Source organism: Genypterus blacodes, unplaced genomic scaffold (genome assembly GCF_046128005.1).
Source record: "Genypterus blacodes isolate CSIRO-AG114 ecotype Tasmania unplaced genomic scaffold, CSIRO-AGI_Gbla_v1 ptg000090l_1, whole genome shotgun sequence".
Taxonomy (NCBI): domain Eukaryota; kingdom Metazoa; phylum Chordata; class Actinopteri; order Ophidiiformes; family Ophidiidae; genus Genypterus; species Genypterus blacodes.
Genome location: NW_027466895.1, coordinates 2,596,486 through 2,608,497, shown reverse-complemented (window position 1 = coordinate 2,608,497; position 12,012 = coordinate 2,596,486). Strand labels below are relative to the sequence as shown.

Sequence of the window (12,012 nt, the reverse complement as noted above, 5' to 3'; positions counted from 1 at the left end):
TTTTACGTTATCATTATTGTGATGATGATTGTTGTTGTTGTTTTTATTGCTACAACTACTACTAGTCTACTACAAATACTATTACTGTTACTACTACTAATACTACTACTAATAATAATAATAAAAATAATAATAATAATAATAATAATAATAATAATAATAATAATAATAATAATAATAACAATAATAATAATCAAAATAGGAAGAAGATGGCCGAATATATACTCTATACTATGTTTTAAAACAGATATAAATAAAATAAAATAAAGATGTAGATTACATTATATCGGATCTGGACAATAAGAACAGTGCCGGTTTTGTCGTAATTCTTTTTTTTCCTACAAGCCTTGGAGGCACCGTACTTGGGGAGAGGGTCCATGTGGAGTGACAGACAAGTAAACAGAGCTCTATGCTCCCACCCACCAACAATAGGCTGAATGCCATCCTGCTTTTAAGAGCATAACCTTGGTTACAGTGTTCACGATGAGGTTTGCATGAATAAACTGAGAAAAAGAGCACAGAAAAGTGCAGAGTGTAATCCCCAGTCTCAGAATGTAGCATGCTGGCATTTATGAAAGTTGTTCATAAAATAGAGAATAAAGAATTATATTAAAGAAATACAGGCTTTTATTTAGGCTGTCCTTATATAACCCTTGGTGGTCTGTGTCCCCAGACATCATTACAGAGAGTGAATTTACAACAGCTATGGCCTTACTCACACAATACAAGCATTTTACATTAGATTAATCACTTCTGCACTTGTGTATTGATTATTTGGGTTCTCAGCAAGAAACAGTATTTTACTTAATTGCTACCAGTACCTGAAACATTTTACATGCTTATAAACTAAAATGTAAGCTCTTATTCTTGTTTCAGATCAAAGAACATGTAACTGCAAATCAAGTCTGAGACACAGACGTTTCATAATTAAGGAATTGCTCTTCATTAAGTTAAGTAGTCTGTCAACTGATTGAACAAGGCGCTCTGTGATCCCAGAGGAGAGAGAGGCTAATTTCATTCCATTGATTCTGGAGATGTTTACTATAGTACAACCTGTTAAAGAGGATTTTTTTTAAACAGATTCTTCATAATTAGCTAAAATGCAAAAAGATTGTATACTTTGAATTAGCTGTTGTCATTGAGACATGTGACTTTTGCAATTTACACTCCTAAATAAGACATAACCTTTAAATCTACCTCTCTCTGGTACCAGCTCTTATCAACACATATTATCATCAATTTTGAGAGTATAAACTATAATATGTCTTATATGATATATAATATGTGTCTCTTCTCTTCTTCCTCTCTTACAAAACAGACTATTGCTTGCCTCTTTTTTCACCTCTGTAATCCAATAAGATGAAGAGGCTATTTGGAAGAAGAGGAGTGGTCCCCTGCACTAGTGTGGCGACAACACCAGTCTGCCAAAACAACATTAATTAGCCTCGGACCCATCATTCATCAAGTCCCCATCAAGTTTTCACCAGCTAAAATAATTCAACCACAGCACAAAGACGCTGCAGGATACTATCAATTTATACGCAGGAATTCTTGTGTTTGTATGGGTTACAGATGGTGGAACAAACAGAAATGTGGTGTCGCCCAGCGCCAGCTCATCTCTGTACTGAACCAGCGGGTCTCTGTCCAGTTTTATTCCGCTGCAGTTAAACATGGACGTGCACTCGTGTGTGAAAGACGGGTGTGTGTGGAATAAAAGGCCATTGGAGAGACTGGTGCCCACCATCAGAAGGCACATCTCAAATCTAAAATGTTGCACATCCATTTACTAATATGTTATATTATATTCATCAATCTGTCTGGCTGTCTGGTTAGGAGGCCAGCTGGCTGTTTGTCCTAACCCAGTCAGAGCCATGTTAGGGGATCTAGATATTTTTTGCACGTGTTGTTTGCACAGTAAAATCAACACTTTGCTTCAGAATCAATATTTGACCAGTGGGTTAAGCACGTTCTGAATCATTCCTCTTGTCTGAAGGATACATTTTGGGATCTCTATGGAAACAGCGACTGAAATAGACAATGAGAATATATAAAAGAACTACATCACTGAGAGATTCGCCATGTTGGCGCTATGTGGTCAATTTGGATTAGTGTTCAAAAAAACAGCTGATTCTCAGCCAGAAATTCAACTCAGAGAAAAGTGCCTGTGAATCAGAAATGGAGATGAATTCCAGAGGCTTCCAGCTCTCAGCTTGTTGTGTCTGACCTCTTGTGGTCAGACTGACACAGAGGCCAGGCGACACACTGACACAACCAGACTGACCCTGCGTTTAGCCTGAACACAGGATATGTCAGGGGAGAGTAAGAGGACAAAATAAGACAACAACCAAGACCAGTGTGGAGAAAACAGTATATGATCAGTGCACAGCGATGCATTTCACATATAGAGAAAGGAACAACGTGACGCTGACGCTACCCTGCTTTAAAATGATGGAATAATGCTGAGAGGTTCCAATTTTGTGTTTAGAGGACACAACAGGAAGGATGTACTTGAGTGACTTGCGTGCAGGAGCGAGCCAGGAAGTCCATTAGCGGAAATAAGAAGAGAATAAATCCTAGGTTCTCTTTACGGAAAGAGAGTCGAGATATTTGTGGCTTATGAAAGGGATCACGTCCATGCCTCCAGGTAAGTGTCCTTATCTTTGAACCTAAATAAGTAATGCTGAGACAAACTCTTCTATAATCATGACAAAAATATTTGAGAGCTCTGCTGCTTTACCTGCTTTACATTTTCACCTTTGCAGAGCACAGGAGGATTTAAGAGGTGTGGAGCAACTTGCAGACTTTCCAGTGGCAGATTTTCCTCTGCCAACACGAAGCAAAGGGGACGGGAGAGACATTGATTTGATCCTGATGGGAAACACCTGTGTGAGGAGGAGCTGAAGGCCACATGCTGCAGAGGAGCTTGTGATGAAGCTTCTTGCTGGGCTGTAGTTTGCGCTGCTGCTCTGAAAATTCCCTACTTTGCTGGTAAGCTGAGGCTACTTTTAGGATATATTTTCACGCATTTGCAATCATACACTACACTAGTTGTATGTCTAGTTGACATGTTGTATTCTCTCTGTCTAGATATGGCTGCAGCAAACATTCTGTCAGGGGAAATATTCTTGTGTGCAATCTGTTATGACGTGTTCACCAAACCGGTAACAACGCCATGCGGGCACAACTACTGCTGTATTTGTATCAATCAGTACTGGGACTGCAGAGGCATTTACCAGTGCCCGTTGTGTAAAAGGGAATATTCCAGTCGACCCGAACTCCACGTCAACACCTGTTTGTCTGAGTTGGTTATTGAGTACAAGAAGTCGATTCTGGGGAACGCCTCATCTCCAGCCTTGCATTATCCAGAAACGACTGTTCCGTGTGATATCTGCTCCGTGATAAAGGTGGAGGCTGCAAAATCGTGTCTGACCTGTCTTACTTCCCTCTGTGAAGTGCACCTGGAGCCTCATGACAGAGTTCCTGTGCTGAGGAGCCACACGCTGGTGGAGCCCATATGGAATATAGGTGAGAGGGTGTGCACCAAGCACACCAAACTCAAAGAGATGTACTGCAGGACTGAAAAGATCTGCATTTGTGTCTTGTGCTCCAAAACCAACCACAAAGATCACAATGTAGTTTCTGTTGAGGAAGCATATGATGCAGAAAAAGATGAAATAATGACAAACATACAAAGTTTGTTAAACTCCCGAACAAGGAAGATCCGTGAGTTGGAAAAGTCGATGGTCATCAGCCTTATGGAAGCTGATAGAGAAGAGGTGGCCACTGTGAAGGTGTTTACCGACCTGATCAGCTCCATTTGGATAAGCCTGGCTGAGGTCATCACGGTGATCCATAAGAGGCATCAAGTGGTGACACAGAGGGCAGTCGGGTGCATCCGAGAGCTGAGGGTGGAAATGTTTGACCTCCAGTGTATAAGAACCCAGGTAGAGAGGGTGTTACTATCCAAAGACCGCCATGCTTTCCTCCAGAGCCTCTTGACCTTGCATCGTCTCCCTTTAAAGGACTGGTCGAGCGTGAGCGTCAACAGCGACCTGTGCGTGAAGTCGCTGAGAACCACCGTGGCTCTGGTAAAGAAGAATATCGCTGGAAACATGGAACTGCTCCCCGAGAGGAAAATAAAAAAGTTGAGGCGGCATGCGGTGAACCTGACTTTGGATCCATCCACGGCACATGGCTCGCTCGCAGTGAGCCAAGATGGGAAACAGGTGACATACGCAAGGAAAAGACAGAACCTCCCAAAGAGACCTGATGCACATCCAGACATTTTGGTGAAGGAGGGCTTCACGACAGGGAGTTTTTACTTTGAAGTGCTGGTTAAGGGGAAAACCAAGTGGGCAGTCGGCGTGATGAGGGAGTCTGTGGACAGAAAGGCAAACCCCAGGCTGTGTACCACCAATGGCTTCTGGACCATTGGGCTGGACGGGGGGGTGTACAAAGCGTACGGAATGTCTCACGTCAAAATCCCCTCCAAGCACAGACCCCAAAGGGTGGGAGTCTTCGTGGACTTCGGTAGGGGCCTGGTGTCTTTCTACGACGCCGATTCCAAATCCTGGCTCTATTCCTTCTACGGCCATTGCTTCAGGGAGAAGCTCTATCCGTACTTTTGCCCCCAAGATAACAAAGAGGGAACAAACTCAGCTCCGCTCATCCTCACTGACGTGACCCCGCACACCCCCCACCCAGATGAAAGTAGTTAAAATATAGATAAACAAGCTCCAATTTATGTATGTGTGGACAAATCAGAAGAGGCTAACTGTTACCAACAAAATGATTTTAGTGTTTGTATTGACTTTGTGTATTTTATTGTCATTTATATCAAATAAAGTAATAAGAATTTCAAACTATCACTCCACTTATTTTACTGTGCATGTCAGGATTTTTTTTAAATTTTATTTGTGTACATCAGTGAATGGGGAAAAATTTGACATCATACTTAATTTCTAATTGCTGCTACTAAAAAAAAAAAAATCTTCTAGATTTCTATTTGCCAGTTTGTCTTGGTACATAATGTAAGTGTGAGGTGATTAGAGAAAGATACTGCAAATATCTTTAGGGGATCGAACTCTAATCTAGTCAGTTACATTGAGCACAAAACTAAACGATGTTTACACACACCTTTGCCACAAAGTCTTGCCAATACCCTTTTTTCTAAGGCTCATGAGTCAATCAATAGTAGTCACCCACTGATTTTTTACCGCTATGCTCCTGCCTACACACTCGCCTGTGTGTGTGTGCGCGTGTGATAGAGTGGATGCACACATTATTGTCAAGTGCCGTGCGTAGGCCGGTGTTCCTAAGCACCACTGATGGAGCTCCTTTATAACTGTGACTAAAACCTGTTCCATTGTGTTTTGTCTTCTCTTAATGGAGTGCGAGGCCCATTTCCCTTGACACGAATATCTCGCAATGTGCTGAGAGGTAAAGTGGTTGAATGCTGAATACCTTTGATACAAAGTGTGTGTGTGTGTGGCTATGAACTGGACTGAGGTTCATTTGTCTACAATGACAAAAGGGTAGAATACAAAACATAATTTGATCTTCGTATTTTCATTATCTTAGAAAGTTTTCATGAACTGTACATGATCAATATGCTACATACGTATGTTTGACAGAACGTCAACATAGAATGCACAATTCTCTCTCTCCAGGTGAAAAGGACTTTGAACACAAATGTCATCACGTGTTCATTTTGTGGAGATACATAAGTAGAATTTTGATTAAGGTAAATGGTAAGATTGTGGAACACCTTTTTTGCTAATTGGGAGGTTTTTGGCAAGACTATCAATCAATCAACCAAATGTTACATTTTCACTGTTCACTCATAAAATACAACTCGAAGATAAATCATCACAAGAGGAGATTAAATAAAGGTAGAAATGAGATGTCAAAGAGCTGAGATCAATACAAAGATAAGTCAGACGATTCAAGAGGAACTCGATTGATTTGATTGGTCCTTATAGTGATCTTTAGTATCGTCCAGTTAATTAACACATTAACACCAACATCAATCACCAGTGGGAAGTTCTAATGGCAGCTACTCACTCTAGGTGATCACATTATCTAAACAGGAAAAACCGACCACCAATCATGTGCAGCGGCTATTTTTAACGCGCTTCCAACACCGAGTGGCTGTGTCATTACATCCCTTGTATTTAAATATATAAAGATAAATGCAGCCGGCTGGTTTGCTGGAGAGCCTGTGTAGCCTCTCTGCTCCTGGGAGGGTCTGGTGGGAAGGTGTGAGGAGGCATCTGCCGTGTGGGTAGCAGTGATATATTCCGTCCGTATTTTATCTTGGATTTTCGTCACGATCCGGTTTATACATCTGAAGGACTCGGACGGCAGCGCTCATGAAGCCTTTTCAATATATATATATTTTTTTTTTAACTTTTACGCAACATTACGCAAAGGACTTTTTTCCTCCCTCCCACCGCACGTAAATAGAGTATAAAGGTGCGCGGGTGTATTCATGCGCCTTTGAGCTCCATACCAGGTGGTGGATCAGAGAAGAAGCGGGTCTCTTTTCTTCTGTTTTGCCTGAATGATGTTTTGGGGGATGATTCTTTCCATCGACACTTTTACCAAATGAGACTAAAATGAGTGCGCAGGTAGGGGATCGAACCTACCACCTTGCGGCCACGTCAACAGCTCGCGAGTTCAGTATCTAACAATATACTGTAGATCACAGTCACGTTAACATTATGGAATACCGGGCGGTTCACCTCGCGCATGTTGCACCTCACAACTTTTCCGAGGGATTCGATCCAGCGAACTCGAACTTTTGACTCTTTTTTGTTCTTGCCCGTGTTTATTCGTATTTAAGCGACACGTTCGGCAGCTCGGCGTGGTTATTGTTTCGTTATTCTTCTCACAGTTCCCTCACACACACACACACTTATATTAATTGAAGGAGTTGTAGCCAAAATCTCGTCGGATCTCATGGGACTCCGGCACTCGTCGCGTTGTTTGCTGCTACGGAGGAAGATGGCGGAGGCGGACAACTCAGAGGTAGGGGTCCTTGCGGTGTCCTGCGCCCTGACGGGACCCCCATACTCCCCCCTGGACACTGACATGTTTACGTATTTGACGTGGACATGTCTGCATAAATGTTGCGTGTTTATGTCTTGGTTCGCTCTCGCTTTTGTACGTTGTTTGGCGTGATTTCCCGGCATTCTGCAGGTTTACACGGGGCTGCTGTAACTGCACCGTTTAGCGATAGAATATAGTGATGCTGGATGCAGATGGTGAGGAAGATTATGGTGGTGAGGATGATGATGACGGACGGGTTCACCGCTGTCCGCTGTCCTTGGTGCTGAAGCGGAACCAGCGTCCTTTCTGTCTGTCAGTGCTGCAGCATTCTCCTGCTTGTGTCTAAGATTCCAATTCTGCACATTTTCACGAGTTAATCTGTGCTAGAAATGAGTTTTAATCTATGGAAATGACACAAACTAACTTTGAATTTGCTCGACAAACACCTTTTTCCTGTTGCATTGGCATTTCCTAACTCCTTTCCCTCATTTCTCCTCTTGGTGAAGCGGCAGCAGTCGGTCAAGCGGCCCCTCTCCCAGTCTGCCCAGCCCTCCTCTCTGCCCAAGCCGGTGCCCGGGGCCCACCGGGCGCCCTGCGTCCCCCACGTCCCCCATGCCGCCACCTGCCCCGCTTTGGCCGCCTGTCCTGGCCGGGGCAAGATCGCCAAGTTCGTCAGCCCGGAGGAGATGACATCGCGGGACTACTACTTTGACTCCTACGCCCACTTTGGCATCCACGAGGTAGGTGGCGTGGGCGAGCAAATGTGAGAGAGTGACAGAAAGAGAGAGTTTGTTTCAGCTCCTCTGGTTGCCTGTCAGAAACCTGCACTACTCTACACAAGCAGATCTCCACTTGATTTGCGACGGTGTCATTGCGGTTCAGATCTCGCATTCCTGGCATATGATCATCCTTTTGGAGCCATGACAGCAGATTCCTTCTGTCAGTTGAACTTAATCGATAAGTATGACATCTTGGCGGGCTTTCTACTGCTTCAACATGGCGGCTAACCCTATACTCTCCCCTCCATATGCGACAGAGGCCAGTCTCTGTCCTGGGCCGTCCCTTTGCGGCAGTGTACCCCAGTTAATGACCTTGATCTGGGATGGCGGTTTGCGGCTGCGGCGGAGGAAAGTTTGGAGGCATGCAGACCTTTTAAACGTTGTCCATATTTGGTATGTGGGTCAGGTTTTTGTGCGCTCGCAGACAAAGAGTGTCCTGATTAGAGGAGGAAGGAGAAGTGGGATATGTGAAAGGGTTGAGGGAGATGAGTTTGAGGCTCCCTACAGGCATTGTGTTATACTCTTTGTCTATTTCAAGATGCTTCACCGCTGTCACTGAGGATTCTGGCCTCAATTCTCCTCTTCGTACTTCATTGTAGCCTATAGATCCTTTCTAAATCACGGTTGTTACTTTCACTTGTGTTTTCCATGTTCCGAGCAGGAGATGCTGAAAGACGAAGTGCGGACTCTCACCTATCGGAACGCCATGTACCACAACAAGCACGTGTTCAAGGGCAAGGTGGTGTTGGACGTCGGCAGCGGCACGGGAATCCTGTCCATGTTCGCCGCCAACGCCGGCGCCAAGCACGTGTATGGGGTGAGAGGCCTCAAAACTCTCATGCAAAACTAATCGCAGAGAAGACGAGAGAGGCAGCGCAGTGATTCAGACATTTTTAGACACACACACACTCACACATTGCTCATACAAACACACAGAAACAAACGGGGGCTTTGTGTCCTTTTCACAAGTACTACATTGCCATTACAGCTCCTACACTTCTGCCTGCGTGATTCACACACTGCAAAGCAAACTGATCTATTAGCTTTCACTTAACTGCGTGTGAGATGAGAGGCCGGGGACGTTAACGCGTCCGTGATCAAATCCGACCCTCCGGTATGACCCTGAAGGGTAACACAAGGAGGTTAGCACCCCTCCCCGCCTGTCACGGTAACTCAGGAGGAAGTAGTCATTATTAATCCCCACCCAGGGATCATTTCTGCCAATTAATATTGCATACTGGCTTTTATTATGGAGGTTTGGCCACTAAACTTTGTGGTTATGAACATTTACTACTGTAAACATTCATCAGCGATGCAACAACTGCTTTCCCACTCCGCTGCCAGACTCTAAAAAAACGCTGTGTGGTTTTGTGTTTGTGCCGGCAGATTGAATGTTCCAGCATATCAGAGTATTCAGAGAAGATCATCAAGTCCAATCACCTCCACAATGGTGAGTACGAATGATTTTCTTCCTGAAAACACGTGTAAACGGGAACAAACCTACTTTCTCTGTAGGAAAGGGTGAGCAGGTTTGTTACGTATCTTGATTGCAGAGCGACATCTGGCTTCAGAAGTGGCGTGAAAAATCAGCACCATTACCATCTCAGCCCTGCAATATTAGTCACAGCTGCGGCGGCAAAGCTGGCAGCTCGCTCAAATCACTGCAATCGCCGCCATCAATCAAACGTTCCCCCCTCGGCGGCATCGATTGTCATTATAAAACGCCGTCTCCAACTTCACAGGTGGAGGCCCGGGAAGCGTTTCATAACTGCCGAATCTTGACGTCAGGCTGCCTTTTGTTCCAAATGTGAGCCGATTTCTTTTGTTGCTGCCCATTCTGCAGTCATCACCATCTTCAAGGGCAAGGTGGAGGAGGTGGAGCTGCCTGTGGAGAAGGTGGACATCATCATATCGGAGTGGATGGGCTACTGCCTCTTCTACGAGTCCATGCTCAACACCGTCATCTTCGCCAGGGACAAGTGGCTGGTACGTGTGACGCCTAAAAACACACCAGACAGGGAAGAAGTAAGAGGATTTACTGTTCGCTTACTGCCCAGATGTTGAGGTCAGTCACACGCGATCTGGTTTCTGACCTCATTCGCCACCTCCAGGTTGTAGTCTCAGATTACACGCCAGGTGTGTGCATTGATACCTGACGCTTTGTGTCTCTCCCGCTCAGAAACCTGGAGGCCTGATGTTTCCTGACAGAGCAGCTCTCTACGTGGTCGCCATAGAGGACAGACAGTACAAAGACTTCAAGATACACTGTGAGTATCCCTGTTGTCCTGGGCGCTCAGGCAAACACACACTTTGTCCGATTCGAAGCCAAAGTTGCTCAATGCTCAAGCGCAGGAGGCATAAATTATAACAGAAGTCTGCCAGACATGGAGGAGGTGGTGGAGGAGGCTATTTCAGGAGGTTTCGTCTTCTCCACATAGGTGCAGGATAGACACGGAGGCAGCATGAGTGGGGGACAGCTCTGCTGCTCCTGGCAGAGTTAAAAGCTCTACATTCTGCTCTCCTCTCTTTTCTTGCACCTACACCTTGGTGGGACCAGAGAGAGAGAGAGAGAGAGAGAGAGCAGAGAGTGTGTGTGTGTTGACATTAGTGTGTGTGTCCGCAGGGTGGGAAAATGTGTACGGGTTCGACATGAGCTGCATCCGTAACGTGGCCATCAAAGAGCCTCTGGTGGACGTGGTGGATCCCAAACAGGTGGTGACCAACTCCTGCCTCCTGAAGGTCAGCAGTGTGTCTGCATCTCACACACACACACACACACACACACACACACACACACACACAGGTAACAGATCAATACGCCAGATACTTGAATTGGTGTGTTTATTTATAAAGTGTTGCTAAAGTGTTGCTATATATATAGATGTGAAGAAGGAGGCAGATTCACACACATATGCGTGCACAGACACACACAGGCACACACACTCTTTGTAGACTTGGAGGGAGGACGCCCACGCAGCATGTGGAGTGTTAGCGAGCCTCCCTTTGCCAGCCGTGATTAAACCTGTGGGTTGTCACACACACACACACACACACACAGGCACGCACACACACACACACACACACAGACACACACACAGACACACACAGACACACACACACACACACACACACACACACACACACACACACACACACACACACACACAGACTGATCTCCTCAGAGCAGTTTGATCTCACCTCTGTCTCTTTGCCCCAGGAGGTGGACATCTACACAGTCAAACCGGAGGACCTGTCCTTCACCTCAGCCTTCTGCCTGCAGGTCCAGAGGAACGACTACGTCCACGCCCTGGTCACCTACTTCAACATCGAGTTCACCAAGTGCCACAAGAAGACGGGCTTCTCCACCGGTGAGGCTGAAAGGTTCTGGGGAAGTTTTCAGTAGAAGCGTAGGTGGAGAAATAATAAGTACTTGCACTTTACTTTGAGTACTTCTATTTTGCGCTGCTCTGCTCTCTCACTCCACTACATTTAAGTGGGAAATACTGCAGTTTTTACCCCAAGAAAATAAAGCTTCAGACTTTATTCTATGATCAGCTGACCTGAAACGTCCACAAATTGACACTGTGATGGTGTGGAGCATCAGCATCTCCATCTTATGTAAGCTCATAACACACTCGTTGCTTACTGCTTACATAAGCTGCAGAAGAGGAGGAGGTTCTATGTTTGGCCTGAAGCTGCCCATCGCCCAGTTCATCCCACAGCCTCCCTCGAACATGCCTGCCATGGTAACCGTGCCGAAAGGCCATCGGAATGCTCCGACTCGTACAAATCCGCTTACCCACGTTTAAGTTTGTATCCTTTCGTTCCTCCAGCTCCGGATTCTCCCAGCACGCACTGGAAGCAGACAGTATTTTACTTGGAGGACTATCTGACAGTGAAGAAGGGGGAGGAGATCTTTGGCAGCATTGCGGTCAGGCCCAATGAGAAGAACGTGGTAAGAAAGTCAGAATTCACCCACCTGCACATTCTGTTTACGTGTGTGACGGTACATTTCTTGATTGTTCTTTGATATCTCCTAGCGCGACCTGGAGTTCACCCTGGAGTTGGACTTTAAGGGACAATTATGCGAGGCGGCCATATCGCACGACTACAAAATGCGTTAGGAACAGCGAAGGAGACGAAGCGGACCCGCCCTCCCTCAGCCCCTCCGGACCCAACGAGT

General features: G+C 45.5%; 2 protein-coding genes across 4 annotated transcripts; both read left to right on the top strand.

Moving 5' to 3' along the window:
* Nucleotides 1–3,089: 3,089 nt before the first annotated feature.
* On the top strand, nt 3,090–4,784 carry LOC143007608 (E3 ubiquitin-protein ligase TRIM39-like). The gene has a single exon (XM_076159023.1). The coding sequence runs from the start codon at nt 3,090–3,092 to the stop codon at nt 4,716–4,718; it is 1,629 nt and encodes a 542-aa protein (XP_076015138.1). The 3' UTR covers nt 4,719–4,784.
* Nucleotides 4,785–6,960: 2,176 nt separating this feature from the next.
* prmt8b (protein arginine methyltransferase 8b) lies at nt 6,961–11,953 on the top strand. Of its 3 annotated transcripts, none has more exons than XM_076158976.1 (10): nt 6,961–7,029; nt 7,563–7,790; nt 8,491–8,646; nt 9,216–9,279; nt 9,673–9,815; nt 10,009–10,096; nt 10,453–10,568; nt 11,047–11,197; nt 11,663–11,784; nt 11,870–11,953. In XM_076158976.1, the coding sequence occupies exons 1-10, from the start codon at nt 6,961–6,963 to the stop codon at nt 11,951–11,953; spliced, it is 1,221 nt and encodes a 406-aa protein (XP_076015091.1). The 3 variants fall into 3 exon arrangements, with proteins under 3 accessions (XP_076015091.1, XP_076015090.1, XP_076015092.1); XM_076158975.1 differs by having other exon boundaries at nt 7,557–7,790; XM_076158977.1 differs by having other exon boundaries at nt 6,961–7,035; nt 7,590–7,790.
* The last annotated feature ends 59 nt before the right edge of the window (nt 11,954–12,012 follow it).